At 34.2% G+C, this 25,104-nt stretch overlaps 1 protein-coding gene across 2 annotated transcripts in view; it reads left to right on the forward strand.

The window, feature by feature from the left end:
* The window catches only part of LOC136026504 (adenylate cyclase type 5-like), a 300,964-nt gene that overhangs the window by 148,809 nt on the left and 127,051 nt on the right, over positions 1 to 25,104 (forward strand). For both annotated transcript variants that reach the window (XM_065703133.1, XM_065703134.1), the window contains 3 exons: positions 10,000 to 10,121; positions 17,269 to 17,361; positions 24,623 to 24,769. In XM_065703133.1, coding sequence (XP_065559205.1) covers positions 10,000 to 10,121; positions 17,269 to 17,361; positions 24,623 to 24,769 — 362 coding nt within the window. The remainder of the gene's footprint in view (positions 1 to 9,999; positions 10,122 to 17,268; positions 17,362 to 24,622; positions 24,770 to 25,104) is intronic.

Genomic DNA, 25,104 nt, shown 5'->3' on the forward strand with positions numbered 1-25,104 from the left:
ACTCGCAGAACCTCTAAGAGTTCATTCATTTTACGAACACTTTCATTTAGGATGCTTAATTCGTCAGCATGTTCTAAGTCCAGGAGAGTTTTTCCACCCCATTTGATTCCGTGGTCTCCCCTTATCCTTCCTCTGCTTCTTAAGACAAAATTCATCAAAACGATCAAACTGTTAGTGGTAACGAAATTTTACCACTAACGAAATGTAAGGAGCGACCCGGTTCAATAGTAACCGAAACTCTGATTTTGACAAAAAAAAATACATCAATAGAATCCGATTTTTATGCTGATTTCAAATGTATAAGTTTCATCAATTTAAATTTACCCATCAAAAGTTACGAGCCTGAGAAAATTTGCCTTAATTTGGAAAATAGGGCAAAACCACCCTTAAACGTCAAAGTATTTTATCGAAAATCACACCAACACATTCAGCTTATCAGAAAACACTACTGTAGAAGTTTTGAGGGCCTATCTGCAAAAATGTGGAGTTTTGTATTTTTGGCTAGAAGACCGATCATGGGTGCGCGTTTATTTGTTTTTTTTCCCCAGGGGTCATCGTATCGACCCAGTGGTCCTAGAATGTCGTAAACGGGCTTATTTCAACTGAAATCGAAAGTTCTAGTGCCCTTTTTAAGTGATGAGCCGGGTCGCTCCTTACTACAGTTCGTTACCACGAAGTGTTTGACCAGAAAAGTTGGAGGTCACCTAGGCCCCCTCCCGTGCTCCTTTCCCCCAAAGTCACCGGATATAAATTTTGAGATAGCCATTTTGTTGAGCAAAGTCAAAAAACCTAAATTACTTCCCCAGAGTCCCCGAGGGACGGGCTGCAAGTCAAAAGCCTTGACTATTATTTACACAGAGAAATGGTTATTGGGAAGTGGACAGACGATTTCAAGGGGATTTTTTCTGGTTGAAGGAGGTGGTCGAGGAGAGGGGGTTACGTGGGATTATCTTTACATGGATAATTTATCACGGGAGAAAAAATTCCATGAAGGGGGCGCAGGATTTTCTAGCATTTTTTAAAGAAAAACAATGAAAAAATAAATATGAAAAGTTTTTTCAACTTGATGTAAGGAGCAGCATTAAAACTTAAAGCGAACAGAAATTATTACGCATATGAGGAGGTTCATCTCCTCCTAAATACCTCGCTCTGTAGGTTAAAGTATTTTGTATAATTTCAACTAGTTATTCTACGACCTTTGTGATTCAGAGGTCATTCTTATAGAATTGCGATAAAATTTAAGTTTTAGCGTAAAGAGCGAGGTATCGACGAAAGGGCGAACCCTACCATATATATAATAAAAATACAAGAATATAGACACTCGTTACGCAAGCTAATTCGTAAGCTATGTATATTAATTACTAATTAAAACGTTTGTAAAAACTATTGTAACCGAAAAATTGGAGGGCAAATAGGCCTCCTACCCCACCCCTTTTTTCTTAAAATCGTCCAATCAAAACTATGAGAAAGCCATTTAGCCACAAAAAAATTAATATACAAATTTCGTTTTAATCAGATATGTGCAGAGAGCCAAAATCAAAACATGCATTAATTCAAAAACGTTCAGAAATTAAATAATAAAAAAAAAATTTCTACTGAAAGTAAGGAGCGACATTAAAACTTATAACGAACAGAAATTATTCAGTATATGAAAGGGGCTACTCCCTCCTAAACGCCTCGCTCTTTACGCTAAAGTATTTTTTATTGTTTTAAAAAGAAGAGTTGTGAGAAAGGGTCAAACTTTAGCGTAAAGAGTGGGGCGTTTAGGAGGGATTAGCCCCTTTCATGTATTTTCTGTTCGTTTTAATTTTTAATGTCGCTCCTTACACTTGTTTTTTATTTATTTAATCTATATAAAGGGCGATAAAACACAACATCGCTTAATTCCTGATTTAATTCGAAACCAGCTGATGACATCATTTCCTACCTTAACCGTAGCAGCGTTGCTATCATACATACCACTAATAACTTTGATGTATTTGTCTGGAATACCATACAAGGAAAAAACCTTTGCTAGAGCTCTTCTATCAACAGAAACAAACGCTTGCTTATAATCTATAAAAAATGAGGACCAAAGGTGTTTGATAACTCAGGTACTTCTCAATTATTAACCTAAGAGTGAAAATTCGGTCGACATATCCTCTACCTTCTCTAAAACTGCACTGTTCTTCTCTTAGAACTTATTCTCCAGCATCTCTCATTCTAAAAACTAACATGTTACTAAGTAATTTGCTACCTACAGAGACCAGACTAATGCCTCAATAATTTCCACTCTCCCTCTTATCACCTTTCTTGTACAGTGGCTTAATAGGCTTTTTCTAAAATTGCTGGTTAATTCCTCTTTTTCAAAAATTATATTCATAATCTTCAGTAACTTATTTCTAACCTAATAGCTGCCATATTTAAGCAACTCTTTTACCAAATTGTCAGCATTTGGAGCCTCGTCATTTTTTAATCCTTTTAGTACTGTCGCTAAATCTTCCTCTAGATCCAAGGTATTGCAAACTTTTTCATTTTCATCTTAACTTTTCCTGTAAATCTTTCTCGGTTTAGCACATTCTTAAAATATTCTGCCCATCTCTTTTTAGCCCTTTCCTCATCACTGGGACAACTCCAGATTGACTAGTTTCTCTCAATTTATTAACATACCAGTACAATATTTTACTATTATACCGCTTAGCTGCATTTTCCAGATCCTGAACAATTTTATCCATAGCCTCCACTCCACATCTTAGAAATTCATACTTTAAAGCTTTTTCCACTTTCTTTACATTCCCTTTGTGTTCATATGATCTATCGCTCATATAATTCTTGTACAAGCCCCTTCTGGAGCCTGTTCACTAATATTCTTAGCTACGGTCCTAATTTTCTTCCCCAAGACACCATCAGGAGCTTCACAAATTGTTTTCGTGAGTTATTCCATCCATCTTCCACATCGTCAAATTTTTAACTCTCGAGCTTAGTATTTAACCGTTCCCGGAAATTTTCTCACAAATTCTCATCCGGAGTCTACCAACATCATAACTTCCTGAGATGTAGTTACCCATCCAAAATTTCACCTTTAAATTTACCCTTGACACTACCAGATGGGGGTCTTTACATTTAACATCAATAGCAGCATTCCTATACACCCTAGGATCTTGTATTGATCCTGACAGTCTTCGGTTTATAATAAAATAATCAATAAGGTTTTCTGTCTTACCATCACGTGAAAAACATGTTAGCTTATGGGCCATTTTATGACCAAACACCCTACAGGCTAGTAGAACGGGTCTGCATCCAAAATGTGTTAGCTACAACTATTATACATATTATGAAGTTTTATGAAGATTTCTAACTTCACGCTGTTTGAATATTTTACAGCCCCCCCCCAAATGTATTGCTCAAATTATATAAGTCCAATAAAACCCTAATTCACCAAAACCTGCTCTAAATGAGGAGGCTAAATATCAGTCAAATTTCTACTTAAAATAAGTTTTACTGTCAAACTCAAGTTGGTTATATTTATTTATTCTCAAAATGTGAAGCTTTCCGTGTACCTATCTAAACAATTCTATTATTTTTGTATTTTAGGTACTATATACATGAAAACTTTTCGACTTCGTTTCTCTAAATCTTTAGATCCTTAAAAGCTTTTTTCAAAATTTTTCTTAGTATTCTCATAAATAATCTTGGGTTTTCTCTTCTTTCCCTAAAAAAATACCCCTGAAAAGAGAATAATGCGCACATGCCAATTAACCCATGTTATAATTAGTACAAGAACGGTCATAATGAATGCACACCTTAGAAAGCCTCTAAACAAATTGCAGAGGGTATACCTTGCCTTGTATTAATTTATGCACAATAAGAGGAGACCTCAACCAGCTCCGCTTTAATAGTCCTCTATTTATTAGATATAACACAATTAAAAAGACCACCAAATTCCTCTCCTTCGAGTTATTACTGATTCCCGACCCGTAATCAGTTATTCCCTCAGTGAAGATCCTTTAGAATACTGATTATTTACTAAAAATAGGATTAAACTCAGATATTAGTTTTGTATCATTCATCTGATTTTTGATATATAATTTTTAAGTACCTGTTTTCATATACTTAATTCTGAGGTCTATTCTGAATCTTATATCTTTTTTTTCAGTTTGTTCGGTCTTCTCAAACAAAAAATCTATTACCATTTGTTTACCGCAGAAAATGTCTTTCAGTTTGTTTTCATTTCTATTCTCTTCCCTGTTCAAAAATGAAAAATTTTCAGCAGAAAGAGAAAGCAAATCGAGGTTGAGGTATAAACTTAGAATGGCAAATTATTCTCATAGTCCCACGGGAGTCCGTCTTGGGGAATTTCTTTTTCTTCTTCTCTTGAAGACTAAAAAACGATGAGAAATGTTGTCAGCCATGATTTCTGGTTCATTTTCTTTAAGAGATTCGAATGAATAAACGTAGAGCAATCAGAGAGTTTTCTTTGGATAAAATGCACCCTTCGATGAATCGTGATCATAGAGTGAAATCATCTTACTACTCAAAAACTTATTCCGAGAAAAAGGCTATTATAGATTTTAAACGCTACTTTCAAACGCCTAGGAGGGCATAAAGAGGGAGGCTTTAATTTGGTTAGGATGGACAAGGGGTGTGCATAGCTGTGTTAGATTCAGGTGGCTTAGTGCTGCAGCGAGTTGTTAGTAGTAGTAGTAGTAGTAGTAGTAAAAGTAGTGGCAATAGTAGTAGTAGCAATAGTAATAGTAATACTAGCATTAATAATAGTAGTTGTAGTATAGTAGTAGTAGTAGTAGTCGTAGTCGTAGTAGTAGTAGTAGTAGTAGTAGTAGTAGTAATAGTAGTAGTATTAGTAGTAGTTGTTGTAGTAGCAGTAGTAGTTGTAGTAGTAGTAGCAATAGTAGTTGCAGTAGTAGTAATAGTAGTAGTAGTAGTAGTGGTAGTTGTAGTAGTTGTTATAGTTGTAGTAGTAGTGGTAGTAGTAGTAGTAGTAGTAGTAGTAGTAGTAGTAGTAGCAGCAGTAGTAGTAGTAGCAGTCGTAGTAGTAGTAGTAGTAGTAGTAGTAGTAGTAGTAGTAGTAGTAGTAGTAGTAGTAGTAGTAGTAGTAGTAGTAGTAGTATTAGCATTAGTAGTAGTAGTAGTAGTTGTAGTAGCAGTAGCAGTAATAGTAGTAGTAGTAGTAGTAGTAGTAGTAGTAGTAGTAGTAGTAGTAGTAGTAGTAGTAGTAGTAGTAGTAGTAGTAGTAGTAGTAGTAGTAGTAGTAGTAGTAGTAGTAGTAGTAGTAGTAGTAGTAGTAGTAGTAGTAGTAGTAGTAGTATAGTAGCAGTAGTAGTAGTAGTAGCAGTAGTAGTAGTAGTAGTAGTAGTAGTAGTAGTAGTAGTAGTAGTAGTATTAGTATTAGTAGAAGTAGTAGTAGTAGTAGTAGAAGTAGTAGTGGTAGTAGTAGTGGTAGGCTAGTAGTTCAGTAGGGAAAACTGGAACTTCTTATTTTTTTGTCTCCTGATGTAAAGTATAGCGTAAACAAATAATCGGAATATGATAACTATGATCGTTAGATAGTTTCATTTTTAGAAGGAGTGCTGGCGTGTCGACAAAGATAAAACCGATTCTGTTGCTAAACAACAGATGATCGAACAGAGTAGTCCACATAGTCAGTTCAACAGAGGGAGGAAATTATTAGAAATGCTAAACGAATTTCTACGATCTCGGCGTGCTAAAGAATAGGAAAATTTCAATCCCAGGTAGAGAAATAGGCCCCCTTTCTTCTCCTCTAAAACATTGGAAACATTTTGCTAAGTTATTTTCAAAGGGAGAATAAGCTGGATAATATTGATAACAAATGATCCAAATAAACTGGAATCAGAAATTTAAAAAAAAATGTTGATTAACTAAATAAACTGTGGCAGCTAAGGAAATAAGATAATTTTTGTATTGATTTGAAATGGAACTCAGGAGCGAAAGCTATCTTCACCTACTTGCAACAAACTGATTCTTCTAATTTCAATGTCTGATTTTTGTTTATAAGCCTTGGAGCCTGATTGAGAATGTCCAAGTCAATTTTGTTTGTTTCGTCTGTGCACTCATCTACCCGTCCTGGCATAAATAACTAAATAATGTTTGTTGCATGAAAATTTCAATATTAGATTATACATTCTCTGTGTGTGATACTAGGCCTTTGTCTCCTATATACTCTGATAAAATAAAAAAAAAGATTTTTTTTTACTAAAAATAAGGGGCAGCATTAAAACTTAAAACGAACAGGAATTATCCATGTATGTTAGGGACTGTCCCCTCCTCAACACCCTGCTCTTTATGCTAAGGTTTTTAATTGTTTTAAAAAGTAGAACTGTTACAAACAGATAGCGATAAAAACTTTAGCATAAAGAGCAAAGCGTTGAGGAGGGGACATCCCCCAACATATACAGAAATATTTCTGTTCGTTTCAAGCTTTAATGTCGCTCCTTACTTTCAGTTAAAAGAACTTTTTTTTATATTTAATTTCCGAATGTTTTTGAATTAATACAGGTTTTGATTTTAGCTCATCATACATGAGTATTTAAACAGAAATTTGCATATTAACTTTTGCTTTTTTTGGCTAAATGGCTTTCTTAAAGTTTTGATCGGATGCTTTAGAGAGAAAAGGGGCAAGGGAGGGGCCAAGTTTCCCTCCAATTTCTTGGCTACTTAAAAAGGCCACTTGAATTTTTAATTTTATTTACGAAAATTTTTATTAGTAATAAATATACGTAACTTACGAACCAACTTACGTAACGAACTCCTATATTCTTATATTTTTATTACCTATACGAGGGAGGCTTCGCTTCAATACCTTGCTCTTAACTTCAGAACTCAAATTTCGTTCCAATTGTTCAAGAATATCACTGAATCACAAAGGCCGTTTAATCAAAATAAATAGCTCTTTTGAAATTACAAAAAATACTTTAGCGTAAAGAGTGAGGTATTGAAGAGGCGATGAGCCCCCTCATATACGTAATTATTTCTGCTTGTTTTAAGTTTTAATTTTGCTCCTTACTTTCAGTTGAAAAAACTTGATTTCTTAATTTAATTTCTCATTGTTTTTCCAAACAATGCTGAAAAATCTTCCCTCATAACAAATTCCTCCTTGAAAAGATACTCCCACGTAACCCCCACCACCACCAGAAAAAATCCCACTGAAAACGTCTGTACACTTCCCAATAACCAATACTATACGTAAACAATGGGAAAAGTTCATAACTTGCAGTCCTTCCCCGAGAACTGTGGGAAATTAAGTCTTCCTCAAAGACGTAGCTATTAAATTTTTCTGACTTTACTGAACAAAATGGATATCTCAGAATTTTGATCCAGTGACTTTGGGAAAAAATTAGTATGGAAGGGGACCTAATTGCTCTCCAATTTTTGTGTCACTTAAAAGAACAATAGAACTTTCAATTTCCGTTAGAATGAGCCCTCTTGTGACATTCTAGGGCCACTGGGTCGATATGACCAACTTTGGGAAAACAAAAAACGAAAAAACAAATTAACACGCTTCCACGATCTTTCTTCTGGCAAAAATACAAGATTCCTCATTTTTTCAGATTGGACCTTGAAACCTCTAGGGTATGGTTCTATGATATGCTGAATCTGATAGTGTTATTTTCAGTTAGATTCTAGTAAGTTTAGTTGGTTTTTCCCCTTTTTTCAAAAATAAGGCAAATTTTCTCAGGCTCTTAACTTTTAATAGAGAAGACTAAACTTATATATATTTAAAATAAGCATTGAAATACGATTCTTTTGATGTATCTATTGGTATCAATTTTTTTTAGAGTTTTGGTTAATATTGAGCTGGGTCACTCCTTACTACAGTTGGTTACCGCGAACTGTTTGATAAATGAATTGGAAGACTGAAGAATTTTTTCCGGAACCAAAGTGAAATTTTCTAGTGACTTAGGTATCACATAACCCCATAGCTTCCCCCATATTATGGTACAGGAAAAATTTAAACATTAAAATATAAACTTTTAGCAATCAAAACGTAGTTTTAAATTATAAATTAGCAACGCTGATTATTTAATGCTCCCAAATTTACAGGGTTGTCAAGGTTTTTTTTAACCAAATCTACATACAGGAACACCTGTTTTCTGACCTAAGCACCCCAGTAATTTTTGGAACTCAAGTATTATTTTTAAGCTGGAACTACAATAGTAACCGAGTCTGACTAAAGTTTAACATCCGGTAATAAAGGAACGATTTCAGTAACGGTTCCGCTTTGCCTAGGATAACATACAAAAATTAAAGAGATTTGCATTGAAACTACCCTTAAGGTATGGAATCCATATTCAGTTTGAAAAAAAAAACGTAAAATTTGGGCCTAAAATGTAATAAGTGATGCTTCAAGGATCTTCACATCTACTGAGTTAGCCTGATTAGCAAACTATTGTCCTTACTTAACATAATAGAACCCTGTCTCGAATAGGTCTACCGTAGACCTGACTTCAGAGTTACTATTAGTAGCTTGCTTTTATGGTCCTCAGTAAATCATTTATCACAAGCCTTAATATAGACGCTTACGGGACTGAAAGTTTTTTGATCTACCTCTTCACATCCTTTTCTGACTTAAAAACTATTTTTGACTCTATAGTTAGGAAGTTACTGTGGCTCACACTCAAAATAATTGTTCCGTATTGGAAGTACGGCTCTCTCTTTCAGAAACTGTGTGAACAAAATGACGAGCTGCGTCCGAGTCAATGGGAAGTACAGCTAGCCATTTAACATTGCACGGAAATTTGCAGGGATTATCTGCAGCTCCTAAGATTTTGAATTGTTGTATTGACTGAATGTTGACGAGGACGATTACCCAGCACTTCAGCCAGAAAATTTGAGAAAGACCTTTGCTTAGTACTGCCTTCACCGACAGCTTTGTAACCATGACAAACCACCCTCAAAAAGCTCATTGTAGACCTTTAAGTCACGGGATAAAATCATATTACTTGTTTATTGCCCCACAACCACTTAGACCCCCCCCCCCTATCACATTCTAAGCATGTCAAAATCAAGTAGCAGTCGTGAATAACTTGACGCTCCTTTCTTTCATGCGATGGATCAGATGAGAGTAAAGTCAAAGCATGAATCCCCAATGTATTTTTTGTCTTAGGCAGACTTAGCAAAATCTGGTGTAACCCTGTTTTTGGGAGCCTTACAACGACGAAGATATTCAATACACCTATAGGCACAGTTGTAATCTTCTGCGCAGAAACTTGGCCAGCAACCATCACTACTTTGAAGAAGGTGGATGTAACTCAAACTAAAGGACCCCGAAAGACAGAGGGACTCCGCTGATGCGATTTCATCTGCAACGCTAATCTCCCTCGTGACATGATATCAACTCATGCCCGTATGGGTGAGAAAGAGCATGAATATCCATCTGTGGATGCTCAAGATCGGGTTTCATGGAGGAACGTGTCTGCTCTCTTGATACTGGCACCAAGCTGGCGGGAGCATAAAGTCAATTAGCGTTTAGGCAGAAAGGTTTTTTCCTTTAGTTTTCCTTCCGAAAATTAGCATCCACAAAGTAGCTATAAATCTGATACTTTTTTGGCAGCACAGATTATGTTTTTGACTTCCAAATTTAAATTGTCATCCAAAATTTAAGCAACTGTCAACTCTTTTCTTCTACTTAATCTCAGAACATTATAAAATACTCTAAAAGTTTTTCTATCTTCTGTCTCTAAAAGGTTCTTGCAACATTCAAAAAAGTGGTTATAAATTAGAAGGACAATGATGTCTTTCTTTTATAGCACTTATTTTATGATTTATTGACGGATTAAAGTTTCACTCCCTTGAAACTGTCAGATCCTTTAATTTTTCTTAGTATCCATGCAAAATCACCTTCTCTCCTTATTTTCTTTCCCTTTCAAAAACCTCTAAAAACTAAAAACTAGCTATGGTTTGGTAATTTTATAGCGATTATCCGTTTGTAACAATTATTTGTTGTTTTGATTTGCCAAGCTTATTATCTTTCCACTTTTTTAGGAACAACTGCTATTGTCGGTTTTACCTCGGCATGTTGCTATGGAAATGAAAGCTGATATTGCTGGGAAACAAAAGGATACGATGTTCCACAAAATATATATCCAAAAACACGAAAACGTCAGGTGAGGATTTTGGTTTTTAGGCAAAGATGCAGTTACATTTCGTCCACACGACCCACGAACTGTTTGTGGGAGCACGGAAAAATGCCTTATAAAGCGGCCGTCAAAACTTGGACACCTTTAAAAGTAAAAGCTATATTTTGGGCAAAAAATTGTCTGGCTTATTTTTGGCTTGTTTTTCAAAGGCTGTGGCTTACTTTTTTGTTCACGATCTGGCAACACTGTTGTCACTAGAGGTTATATCTGATAGTTTTGAGACGACTATCAAAAGTGTTGCCTAAGTTGCTCTCAATAGAATAACCTGCAACTTAACCCCAATGCAATGAATAACCCCAATGAAATGTACGTTAGATCGCAAATTGATTCTTGTGATGCATGATCCTCCCTTTGAGAACAGCTTAGCCAACAAATTTTTATTTGTTATAATCATCTAAAAATAGCTGTAATTTTAGACAAGACCTTTAGGCATGATCGTTACGATTTTAACTTTCTAAATTATTATCGTTGCGTATCACTTGGCAATTTGATAATTCTTGAAAGCTAAGATCTGCTGAAGTTGATGGATATACGTAATATCTAAACACAACCATAAACTAAAACTGTTATAGCCAGTTTTCGATTGAGAAGCATTTTTTTTTGTTTTTATAAAATAAGAAAGATTCACTTTTGAAGAGTAACTGATATATTTCAGATATTCTTTTATTATCCCACAGCTACATCATATAAAGAAAAAACTCATGACCCGGATAAAAGACAAAAGTTCTGTGGGTGGCTGCATCTTCTAACTTTCTATAACTTAAAAAATAATCAATAAATAATGAGACAAAAACTAATTTGTTATTTTCTGAGAAAAAAAAGAAAGAAAACAAAAGGGAAATAAATAGTCATCAAAAAATAAAAAAAGCGTTGAAAATTTTTCTCATCACAATATACCACCCTCGCCCCACCTCCCTGCATTTGAATCCATCCATAACCGTTGCAGTTTTTATTGGTTAAGCAATTCTAGGTGGATTACTCGGATTCGAATTTTTATTGGAAACAACTGTGCGAGTCAATAAGCCTAGGTATTATAAATTAACCGTTAAACTGGACGGTTTTAATATCGTACAAAACTCCGCTTTTAACTGCTGTAGTGGCTTGCCTTAATTGTGGTATTTGCCTTAATTGAACAATTTTGAACAACAATTTTTTATTTTCCAACAATTGTAAAAAAAAAAACCTTGTCCGAATAAACATAAAATAAGCGGCTGTATTGGCGCTTCATCTAGTTGTTAGTAGTAACAGCAGCAAAATGGACAGAAAATACTATAAATTGATAGATGAAACCTAAAAGGAATTGAAATTAAAAACTAAAGCTAGTGCAAATCTAAAATGAACAGAAATTAACAGAAATAGAAGTAGAGCTTACACCACCTCAACCTCTTTAAGGGCTGGAGAGTCATATGCGGTTTACTGAAAACAAAATCTACCTTAAACAATTTTTCTTATATGATTACTTCATAGAAAACTGAAATATTGATTATCCTCAAAGGAATTCTGTTTATATTACATCCTTTTTTTAGTGGCCTTGGTCGATTGGAAAGAAGTTTTTTGGCCAATTTTCTGGCTAAAGTGATTTCCGGGTATGGGGGTTCTCTTATTCAAGTAATTACGGGGATATATTTTGAACTGTTCAGAAATAATATTTGTCGGCTTTTTTTTACTATATTTTTTCACAAACCAGTAATTTTTTAAGTTGTTGCTTGTGCATTTCAGTCACCGGTGTCCCAAGCCCTTTTGGATATCAGTTCTAGCATACCATGAAAAAGATTTCTTTTCCGCCAATTTTAGGGCCTCAATCTTATAGAAGGGAGAAGCTGGTACTCTTAAATTACAAATTTACATATAAATAAGATTTTTATAGACCTTTTGTTGCAGAATTGAAGATTCCAATATATTCTGAAAAAGAATAGTCATTTTTACCCAAGGCTGGGCTCAAGTTTGGTCAAATCAGTATTATTATCAGTATTATTATTATTATTGTGCATTTGTGTTTTTTGGTACATGACTTACTAGCGTAAGACTTAGAAATATAAATTTCAAGCCGATCGTCTTGATTTGCCAATGCTTATAGAGTTTTTTGGCCCTCTCCCCCAATCTACTCTAAGTCTTAACTTTTAAGATTTCTCAGCTCAGGAACTCACGGCTGTGTTTTAAAAGGTTAAAATAAAACAGAACCTTTTCGGAATATCATTTTGGTGCAACCAATTTCACTTTTCAGCTTTTTTTGTTAATAGAAGTGTTAATAGAAATTAAAGATAGGAGCGTCATGTAAATTTAAAACAAGTTTTAGGCCCCTTTTCTGGCCCTACTTTGTGATGGCTGGTGACACCAATGTGTGTTCTTTTTTTGTCTCAGAAGGATAAAAGCTGAAAAACTATTCAGTGTTTTTTTCTGACCCCAAGACGTTATTTTCCTCTCTTGCCACAAAATTGAGGCCACCTTGGTCTTATGAACGATCCCTAAGAGTTTCAAAGAGCATGAACAATAGCAACAGTCTATTTTCAGGCCCCAAGAGGCCTCTTCTTCTCCAACCATAAAATCGAGTTCCCCTTGGCCTTCGGCATAATATTTATAAGTTCAGAGGTAGTAAAAATGGAGTTTGTTCATCCATCTTTGGTTTCTATATTTTTTCTCCCAAGCCGAAATTCTAATGGGAGTAGTTTTCAAGTTGTTAAGAAGACAGGTTTTTTTTTACCCTTTTCTGGGCCCAGTTTACGGGGAAGGCAACCCAATTTTTCTATTACTTTAGTTCAGGAATTCTTTCCATTGAACTACCCCGTTTCCGGCTTCAAGCTGATAAATATGCGTATTAAAAACCCTGATCGCAACTAATTTCACTGATTTCTACTTTCATTGACTGCATTTGTTGATTTCAACTGCATTTGTTTAAGTGCAGTGTGAATATTTTATGCCCGGGCCCAAATATAGTTAAATTTGTAAATAGAAACAAAGATTTACGACTTACCCAAATTAATATTTGATTTTGACGTCAAGTTTGTTTTACAAATGTGAACGGCTTGATTGTGGAAAGATTTACGTGGGTTTAAGGGGAGAGGTTAGTCATAATCTGAATTTTACAATTATATGTGATCAATGTGACTTGATAATTCATTCTAGGTTTGATTACCTTTATAAGTAATATTATTTTTTATCGACATTGTTGTTTTTATTATTTTACATAATCTTTTTCTTTGATGTTATTATTCGTCGTAATTTTGGCTCGCTTTGTGTTTCATTTGTAATATTAGTTGGTTCTCTGATATGCTGAAGCTGATTGTAGGATTTTTCATTCAGGTCGCTTAATTTTTGGGGGGTTTATCCTCTTTTTTCCGAAAGTTAGGCAAATTTTCTTAGAATCATTGGTATTGATGAGTAAAATTAAGCTTAATGAACTTTAATTATTGGGAATCATCATGACTATTATTTTTTTTTATTTTCAGTTACTATTGGGTCGGTTCGCTCTTTCCTTGCAGTTCGTTAATACGAACTACTTGATAAGCTGAAATGGTGGTATTATTGTCTGACTATAGGAATGTTTGTAAAATATTTTCACTTTTTCTACTTAAGAACTATAAAGTCAGATTGTAGTTCCCATATATTACAGATGTGACATTTTGATAGCTCAAATACGCATAGCGCCTTTAAATTTATCGCTTCCCTTATTCAAAGTCAAAATTTGAGGTTCATTTGATTCCCTAAACACCCTGAAAGTTTCAACTCGATCTCCTGAGCCACTCTTTAGATACCGTGGGTACCCCAGTTCGTTACCCTGGATGGGCCTTAACACAGTGTCTTTTGCTATCACTGTGAATAGATTGTAGTCCCACAAGGACTTAAATGCCAAACATTTTAGGCAGATTTGAGACGAACCGGGTTCAGCCCTTCTCTGGTTCCTCTGCCAATTTTTAGCTCAAAATCCACTTGACTCTTTCCCTTCTAAAGACCCCTGAAAATTTCAACTTGATCTTCGAAATAAAGAGATAAAGAAATCTCAAGATGAAGAAAAGGCTGTTGTTTTTTCAAGATGAAAGAACGGCCAGTTGTTTTCAGTAAAAAGAGGATTTGCAATTTCATTACTTGACAGGGTTTTAAGCATCTGTTCCGGGAATATCTTGAGTCAGCATTATTGTCTTTCAGACACTTTATTTTGTAATGGTTATCTGATTAAATTTGTAAACGAAATGATAGAAAATAAACAAATAGACAACATAATAGACAACATAGACAAAACAATAGACAATAGACCATAGGAAATAGACAATATAATAACACAATAACTGCAGTTTCAAAGTCTTCCGAATTGAATTTGACAAAATCTTATATTTCTTTACCTTATGTACCTGATCTAGAAGAAAACTTCAGAGAACTTTGCGGGAAATATAACGTTGATAAATACTTTGATTCAATTAGAAAATTGAGCAGTTTTCTAAATTCTGGGAAGAATTTTACTCGTGATATTTTTAGCAGTGGTGTGTACATAATTCCTTTTTCTTCACTCCAGAAATGCTCGATCACTACAGAAATGCTCCTTCTGTGGAAATCATTTCCCTGAAATCAAAAAATGTGGGGAATAACCCCCAGATAATTCCCGAGAACATATTCACATGAAAAATTTGTTAAAGAGAATGTATGACAATTAGTTGTGATTTTTGGGGACTGTGATTTTGATTTTGATCCTAGAGACCTCTTTATTACACCTTTGAAAGCTTCTGAACAAATTTAACAAATCTCAAAGGTTTAAGCCGGCTATCTGGAAAGGTTACAAAAAGAAGGGCAGTCACCTTCCAATGGCTTTCAGCTTTCAATAATGACATTAGAGTCTTATATATCCGGTCATATGAGTTTCCCTCACATGTATCAAAAACCACTTCTTTTATTTGAAGTGACCAGGTAAAAAGGCTTCTTGGCCGTAGTTGGGTCCCGTCTTGGAAGGGGACTAACATTTGTTTTCGATTTTTTTTTCTTCTGCAATAGGACATCCTTATCTAGGGATATAAGTTGCTTAGTGAAAGTTAAAAATTGCCTCTTTTAGAAGCCCATTTGTTTTTTTTGGGGGGGGGGCAAACTGGTACAACTTTATTGTAAATTAGCTCCCTTTTTGCCCAAGGACTTACAAACGCAAGTTTCAAACTGATCAGATACAAAAAGCTTTTGTCCTATTTATGGGCCCTTCTAGCACCCTTCCACAACAAAATATTCGATCCTACTGACCCATGAAGTGATCCCAGAAGGTTTTAGACAACGGCAATCCCAAAATTGAACATGTCATCCTTTTTTGGTTGTAAAACCTTGTGTTTTTTTTTTTTACCAAATTGGCAATGTCCATTACTTGCGGCTTTTGCCCAAGAAACTATGGGGTTCATCCCATCCCCAGAGTCGACTCTGTTGAAACCTCTCTTTATTTTCAATAGATACCCCAAGGGGCTACGGAGGGAGCTGTGGAGCAAAATGAAAGTGTAGAATGGGGATTGGTTGCTCTCCAGTTACTCCAGATTCTTAAAAAGGGGACTAGAAATTTCAATTTCCAACCCAATAATCCTCGTACCAAGTTCTTACAGCCTCGCTTTCAATACGTAGTGGCCGGGGAAAATCATGCATGGACGGCATGTGGCTCATTGCTTAGGCAGTGTTAGGGTACTACCCCTGACAGACTGATTTCTTGCTGAAATTTTATGCCAATAGAAGGAAACATTGCCCCATTTGATTGTTCTCCTTTATAAGCATTTAAGTCAGTAAAAAGAACAGAAAAAGCTTTGAGTCACAAGACTTTTTACAAGTAAGCTCTCTGTTTCTATGTTGTTTCACTTCTAACGGCTAACAAGTTATGTTGTTTCATGGCTAACAAGTTTACCAAAAATGAACTTCCAATAAAGGCTGTTTATTTTTTTTCATTTCTTTCTTAACTTAAAGCTCCAGTATTCTTTTTTAGATAACAAAGGAGACCATTCTGCTGGAAAGCACTGATCTACACCTTTTAGTGACACAAGTCAAATATGCTCCTCCGAATAAGGTTAAACTGCTATCAAGTAAAAATTCTGAGATAGCTAATCACCTTAGAACAATATAAAGTAGAACAATACAATAAATACCCTGAAATTTCAAAGCTCATGCTGGCAGGAGGTGCCTCATTTTTCCCGAGCATGTTGCGACTCCATATAAAATCAAGGGCTAACATATAGAACATATAAACTGTGTTAGTAACAGTTATAAGCGTAGATTATTGTACACGAATTGCTAGGATAGATTGGAAGCTCAATCTTTTTTTGTCTAAGTTAGGGATCCCAAACTCCCACAAAATAAAACTTCAGAGCCAAATGTTTCAAATTTTCCAAGAGCCAAATACAAGAGGTCTTTTCAATCAATGTGACGAGGAATCTAGCCTCCAGCATGCCCTTATTTCAAACAATATAATTGGACTGTGCTTTAGATATACAGGATAAAAGGAGAATGTCTTTCTTAATGTTTTATCAGTGTTTTTACTGTTAATTAAAAATTAATCATTACATTACGGTGGCGGGTACAAGTAGGTGCCTGAGGACGCTCATCGAGGTAATTATTGAGAATTTAGAGTATTGAAATGCATTGTAGGCAAGTTATTAGACAAATACTTTTATTGAGAAGATATTTCCCATTGATTTTTGTGTTACCTTTTTTTGCAATGGCCCGCTGGCTGTTTTTATAATAAATGCCATATTTTATATTACACAAAATAGAAAATCTGGTATGAGCTTTACCTATCTGATATGTTTGCCTCTCCAGAATTTTGGCCAAATCAAGGTCAAGGTATTGGTCATTCTGTATAAATTATATTATGTCTAAGATAATCAGAATATGTTACTTTTTTTGTGAGCTTAGGCTCTGAGTTTGACTTTTTCATTGTGACAAAAAAGAGAAATCTAATTGCAATTCCTAACATTTCAAAAGAAAATTGATATTTATTTTGACATACTAGCTCGAGCTCTGAAAATCTACGTAGTATATTTTGATTCTACATTGTGATCATTCTGTGTGCTCCTGAAAAGCACAAAGAGAATAATGGAAAAGATTATAGAAGAAAATCTACGGTACTTTCTACTAAATATTCTTGACTCTACCGTATTTATTACAGTATATTGTTTGCTGACATTTGTGGATTCACAACACTGTCTGACCAATGCACTGCAGAGGAATTGGTACGGATGCTAAATGAACTTTTTGCAAGGTATTTCAAGTTTTTCAGTTTCATAAAATTACTACCTGTTTACGGAGGTTAAAAATAGATTTTTTCTTCTTTTTACTTTCCATAGTTATTCCTTGAATTAATTGTTGTAACTGGCGGAGAGAGCAGGGACAATCAACAGCCCGTATTTCAGAGCAGTACGTAAAAAAATGGCATATGTCTGTAAAAATTGAAACCATAAAAATACCAAATTTCGATAACGATATATATAGCGAGACAATCTGACTTTTACGATATATACATAGATATATATATATATATATATATATATATATATATATATATATATATATATATATATATATATATATATTTATATATATAGGAAAGTAAAGAATAGTGTTAAAAATTGGAACAAACAAAAGTTATCCCATGCAGAGAGGGGGCTTCTAAACTATCAGTCCATCCACTTTTTCCCTATGGTTTTACTAGGGCTTCCTGTATAACATTTTAGAATATAGCAAATGTAGCAAGAGGGAACCTGCAAGGGTTTTATTTATTGATTTTCTTTCGAAAATTCCGAAAATATTTTTTTTGGGGGGGGGTCTTCAGTTTTTGTTGAAAGTACTTGCAGCTTTACGTTTCTCTAAAGCACAAAACAAAATAGTGCGATCATTTTGAACAATGTGGTTTGTTTTTTCAAAATATCGACAAAACTAAAATAAAATCAGCATAATAATTAAGGTAAATGGAAAGAATCGATGAAAATAAACTAGAAAGAATTGAAAATGACAAAAATGAAAATGGAATAAACTGAAAATGACTGGAAAGAATTGATGAAGATATTTAATGTATAATGCTTTTTAGCTCTTGGAAGTTTCAGCAAGTCGAGTTTTTATACATCAGAAATTTCTAGTTTTTCAATGCTCCAATTACAAAAAAAAATGTTTTCAACAAAATTAATAAAAAATATGTTTTGTTTTCAGTAAGATTTAAGTGACGCAATAGCCTTCACAAGTCTAAGAGATTTAGGCACTAACCATACTTCTGTTTCATACTTCTGTAATTTCTATTGGTTTTAAGTTTGGCTTCATTATTCATTTTGGATTTCTACTTGTCTTAGAATCTACTCATCAATCTTTATCAGTGTCCATTATCTTTAAGTTAGATGTTATTATTATTTTAATTTTGGTTCGTTTCTTTAAATTTATTCATTGATACCGATATTTAGTTGCTTAAAGTTTTGAATTATTACAAGAACTTATTTCATCTGGGCTAAAGTTTTAGTATGGGTTATTAATTTTCTTTTAAAAACTTCTCTTTTTAATTTTGTTTTTAAAGTGAACTTTTCTTCGTTTTTTAATTGTAAAGGTTTTATTGCTGGACTATATTATGAACATTTTCTCATTTTTTAAATTTCGTTTTTGCTTAAGCATTATAAAATCAGGTTTTAGTTAAAGCTATTAAGTAGCAAAAAAAATGATAGAGCGCTATCTTTTATTCTATTCAAGATAATTATTCCCTTCATTTGGTTCATTCGAAATCAAGGTTTAGGACGGTTTTTGAAATAAGCTTTTGATTAAACCGTTATCTCTAAGTAATACACTGGAAAGAAACCTCCTCCTAAAGTGCTCATAAGTACTTATGAATAAAAGTAAAATCAGAGATATTATGCGGATAATTTACACATACGATTTTTTGACAACCTGAATGAACATAGTCTTTTTTGGATTTATTCAGCATACCACTCAATATTCTCTGAAAGTCTCTACTTAATGCGCTAAGATAGCTGTTCCTGATATACTCCGCGTAATTCTTTTTGGCAAATGTGACTCTCATGGTATTTTTAATTCAATTAAATATTCCGCTAAAATCCCATTAGAATTTCAGCTTAATATCCTAAGCTGTTTCTGAAAAATTTCAACTGCATATGCTTAGCCGTTCCTTATATACAGCAGACGGATGATTTTGATAACTAGGATGGACACTTTGCCTTGGATTTAGTTAAATATCCCCTTTTTAACTTTCCCTGAAAATATCCACTTTATAACCTTATCCGTACCTGTGTTACTCCAGACGCAATATTTTGACAGTCTGGATGAACGTATTGCCTTTTGGTTCAGTTGAAAAAACTCAACATTCCCTGATAGTTCCAACTCAATACCCTTAACCGTTCAGAAGATATTGCAGATATTTCATAGAAGTTTATCTCCGAAACGTTATCTCTGACCAAATGATTCTAAGATCACTTTTGGGAACCTTCTTGCTCGCTTTAATAGGCTGTCTGTTACAAATACTTAAAATAATTGCTTTTCTGATTTCCTTCATTTAATTCTATGGTTGTAAGACATTGGTCTTCCAATAACGGTTTTGTGATTGCATGGACGCAAGTGAAGCCACATTGGTAATTGTTTTGCAACAGCAAGCCGCTTATGTACAGTGTAAGACTGGGAAAAATTACAATTTGTTCCGGCCAATTGAAAATGGGGCTTTAGTTGTGTTTCCATCCTTAAAGAACTTGTTGTTCGATTTGGTTTATAGATTTGAATTCTTTTCTCTCTTGTAATTATACGACCTAGTCAATTTTCAAAAACTAAAAATTGGCGAGATTTTCAGTCATTACTGTCTTTATATATTTAATATGTCAGTCTACTTTCATTAGTTTTTGTATAGTCATCTTGACCATTTTTTCTTTCACTATATGTTTTGATAAGAAAAAATACACTCTTGAAAATGCATATTGCAGGTGGTTTAGAGGGTTTGATGTGGTAGGTGAGTAGAACCACTCTTATTTGTAAAGCTTGATTAACCTTGTTTTATTAGTTTTTTTGTACTGTTGTTGATGTTATGACAAGTAAAAATCATTTTCGGAATACAAACAGTTTTCAGTAGTGCATCTATTAACTCTATCTTTTATCTGATTATTTGTTTTTATTTTTGTTCGTTTTAGGTTTTATTCATTTAGTAGTATTAATATGCGCTCATTTTAAGTTTGAATTACGATCAGATTTTATTTTTGTTCGTCTTAAGTTTAGATGTTTTTGTTTAGAGATAAGATGTTTTTAGATTTAACTCATCAATCTTCAGTACTTCAACTCTGCAGGTTGTAATTAAAAAATTTTACTAGAGCTTACAGTACGGAAGTACTCAGGTGAATCAGAGATATAAATTTCTTACCCCTTTGACCTCCCCCAATATTAAATTCTAAGAAACTCTTGTCCCATCCCTCTTCATTTTTCCTGCACTTTCCTGCACTGCCTTTAAGATTCAACTTCAAACCCCAAGTCATTCTCTAAATGTTTCAGATATCGAATTATGATGACCCGGATATACGCAGTGTTTTTTGATTTCTCTATCCCTCTTCTTTTAAACTGGAATTGGAGGCCCAATTAACCCTACCCGTAAGGCTTACCTACTTTGCCTGTACTCACAGTAGGATCAGGGATTTGAATATAGCCATTGAATGATAGCCTCCCATGAGGGTAGGTATTATGCCAAGTCTTTAGCGAAACTCAGCCAATATTCTATACGCCTGTGATGGAATTTGTGAAAACCTCCGTCTAACTCCACATTTTTTTTAAAAAATAGGGTACACCAATTCTTTTAACAGTCTTTCATGCCTTGCTGTTGTTTTCTAGATTTCGTTGTTGGTAGTTCAGCGAGCATTGTTTGTCAAATGAAGATTCCTGTGATGTTTTAGATATGCATGCGGCCTTTTTGACAACGTGCATGCCTATATTGTCTTGTGATTTAGTTCAACAACCTCCTCACAATAATCTGAGTAATTCACCTTAATATTCTAAGCCAGTTCTTAGATACTGTAAAAACTCTATTTTGACAACCTGGATACAATTTGTGTCATTTCACTTCATCCAGTTCGATCTGGATGCATATAGTGTCGTTTAATTTATTTAAACACCCCACAACATTCCATAAAATTCTCAACCTAATACCACTAGTAGATCTTGGGATACTGCAAATATTTCTTTTTTTCAATTCAGTTCAGATCAACCCGTAACCACCCCTGACAGCTTGAACTTAAAACCCTTCACCATTTCTATGTAATTACAGATTCACCAGTTTGCCAACATTGATGTTCAGTGCTCTTTTGATTTTGTTCAAAATGCAGCTCAAAATTCCCTGAAAGCTGCAACCAAATACCCTTAGATGCTTCTGAGACATTGCACATACGCCATTGTAACACCCTGAACGCATGCACTATCTTCTAATATAATAAGACATCCCCATCTACATTACCTAAAAGCATCAACTTAATACCCTTTAGGTGTTCATGAGAAACACTTTGTGTCTTTTGATTAGGTTTACATCGCAGGACTATCCCTGAAAGTTCCAACTTAATACCCTTAGTGGTTGTTGGGATATTTTAGATATACTCTCTTGACAACCTATATGCTTGTCTATTGGTATTATAACATCCATGGAGGCATGTTTGTTGAACGTTTTAACTATTTTTAACAAAATAGCTCTCTAAAGATTTTGATGAGATATCTTTGGATGATACGAGGGTCGGATAATAAAAATGTGAAGGGACGGGGGCTTGTTGTCGTCTTATCACTTTTAATTTTTTTTAAAGGGCACTAGAACCTTCACTTTCTAATCAAATGAGCCCCATGAAATTTTTTTGACCATCCCTTCAAGACGAAGTGGCTCCGGGCAAAAAAGAATAAATGATACAATGAAGTCTAATGAATCTTTACTATTAGCAGCTTTAGACCGTTGTCTGTGGAAAATCGAAAAACATAATAGACTTCTAAATAAACCAAAACGCAAAGGATCAGAGGAGTGTCAAAACCAACTTAGATAAAATACAAGCAATGAGAAATGAAGATGGGTGCCAATTGAAGTGGTAATAGGAATGGAGCAGCTTTGACCCTTCAAAGATATTAATTGGTAGTAAGAATCACCTTGCAGATCATATCAGTTCACCTGTGGAAATTAGATATGGGTTAAGTGTGGATCTAATAATTTCAGGACAAAAGAACAAATAAAAATTCCAAATAAACTGAGACCTACAACAACTACTAATCTCTCTATCTCTCTTATCCTCCTAATAATACAGCTCCTACCAAAGTGAAGGATCTAAGATTTTGGAAAGGGGAGGAGGATATCTATTTTTCTCATTACTTTTTTTTTACTCGATAAATTGGTATATTTGGATTTTAAGCCTATTCTATTCGAAAATTAGATGGGGTTAATGTTTTGACAGTAGTATCCCCTCGATAGTTTTAAAGTCAGACATAGGGTGTGTATTGTTGGAGTTACCAATCCCTAAAGATGTTATTACGCACACCTGGGTCTTTTTAATGCTATAATGCACCTGTTTGCTACGTAATATTGTATTTAAACTGTTTATTACATGATAGGGAGTATTTTTTCTCATGTGACTTGTTGAACTTCATGAGGATAACGTAATATCACATAACTTCTTAGAGCCCAAGTGCCGTGGTAATCTCATGACTATAACTAAGAATGGCACACACGTGGGTGCTAAGTAATGACGACCCACACATGGATGTTTCATAATGACAGTACATCCGTGGATGTAACGTAATGACGGCACATATATGGATGTTTCGTAATGACGATACACGCATGGATGTTGCGTAATGACCGGAAACAAGTAGGATATAACGTATTACTTTAAGATAATTTTATTTCCAAGGCGTTTTTCCTCAAGGCTTTTTTCTTTTTTAACATTTTTTTTGTCTAAGATGTTTTCTTAAAGATTTTTTTCTTTAAGATTTTTTCTACAGGAAGATTTTTTTTCTTAGATATTTTTTCTTCGAGATTTTTTGTTCAAGATTCTTCCTCAGGAAACCTTTATAATCTACAGATTTGTGTCCGCTCTTGGAATCAAATGTATGATCAGAGATTTCTCCGGTGGAATGCTGCCGTAACAACCTGTACCAACAAGCATTTGATGTTAATATGTTCCAACAAATAAATTTTACGTGATAAGCTGTTTCTCCGCATGGAGAATTCTCTGCACATATTCTAGATCGATTAAGCTATGCGTTTAAGGTTACCTAATCATTGTCACTGGGCCACCCATGTATCTAACATTGTTATTGATCTTTGATCTATTAGGCACACCTGCTTGTTAGGTAATGGTTGATTTAGAAGATATTATTAGATAGTATTTTGGATTGCACTTAGTTTATTTTGTTTACTAATAGAGCCCTTAAATCTATTGGAGCTTGAATGTGCTAGCAGAGGTGAAATAAAACCAAGAATATCCTGATGGCTAGAATATAATACACCTTCTTCTAGGTGTTAAAAAAACGCCTTGAATAAAAAAAAACATCTCTTAGAGTATTACTTAATATCTCACGTGTGCCTTGTCATTGTCTAACACTCAGCTTTACAACGACATCTCCTGTCAAAGATATAAGAGAGTTTTATAAATTCAAAATCAGAAAAAAGCTCGTTGCACCAAAAAATTACAAACCATAATTTCACTGAGCCACAAAATTATCAGATAGTTTCATTTATATTTCACTCAGAAATATGGTGGTCTCTAAGCCGTGTCTTAAGCTGTCGTGTTGTCCCTTAGAACTTTTTGTTGCATATACTACACCTGGAGGACATATATGTAAGGAATTATTTTATTTGTCAATAAATTTAAACCCTAAAATCAACTGCAACAGAATGACCCCTGTAATGCCCTTGGGTAGAGAAGGAAGGAAGGCTAGCTATTTTGAGTCTGGTTAGCGAGTAAAAAGTATTAACACAATGAATTTTCTGAATACCAGCGTACAACCAGCCTACCACATGAAACTTATGCTCAATTACATTGAAAATTTTTTGAGGATGCAGGGGCAGATCTAGAGCAAAATCATAAGAGGGGGATCAATGTGACAAAGGCACCAATGAGCAAAATCTTGGGAGGGGGGTCACTGAAACAATGGTGCCAATAATTCACCAAATACACAAATTAATGAAAAAAGAGTGAAAAAAGAGAAATAGGGGACCAGAAAAAATCTTGGGGGGAAGGGCTTCCTGGAATCGTCAGTGAGAGGATGAATTAATCTACTTATAATATGCTTTTTGTATTGTGATTCTCTGGTAATGTTATCCTAGATATTTGATTTTAATGTTGTTGCGTCAGTCTATATTCTTGTTTTTTTTTTACTCATTTATTCGCTCTACTAAGTTCCTACATTTAATTACCTGTATTTTTTCTTTTAGTTACCCTTTTGAAAACCAATTGTTAAATCGTTTTCCATAATTTTTACTATCGTCCATTTCTCTTAGTGTTTTATTGTATTTCTTTGTCTTTTAGGTTTGATCGTCTTGCGGCAGAACATCATTGTTTACGAATCAAGCTACTCGGAGATTGTTATTATTGCGTTTCAGGTCTTCCGGAGCCTCGACCTGATCATGCGCATTGCTGTGTTGAAATGGGTTTAGATATGATTGACGCAATTGGGTAATTTCCTGACTTTTTTTTGTCCTTCTACCTGAATCGCTCCGCTGTCACACGTCTAGGCAAAATCAAAAAGACAAAGTATATGAAAAATGTATTCTTTTCTTTGATTCTATTATCAGATTTGAATAACAGATTAGGGAAATTGGAATAGCGAGAAATCCGTTGGAAAAAGATACACCAACACTAATTTATTCTCCAGTTTCGTGTACTGAGATTACATCTATACATATATATATATATATATATATATATATATATATATATATATATATATATATATATATGTATATATATATATATATATATATATATATATATATATATATATATATATA

Source organism: Artemia franciscana, chromosome 4 (genome assembly GCF_032884065.1).
Source record: "Artemia franciscana chromosome 4, ASM3288406v1, whole genome shotgun sequence".
NCBI classification, from domain to species: domain Eukaryota; kingdom Metazoa; phylum Arthropoda; class Branchiopoda; order Anostraca; family Artemiidae; genus Artemia; species Artemia franciscana.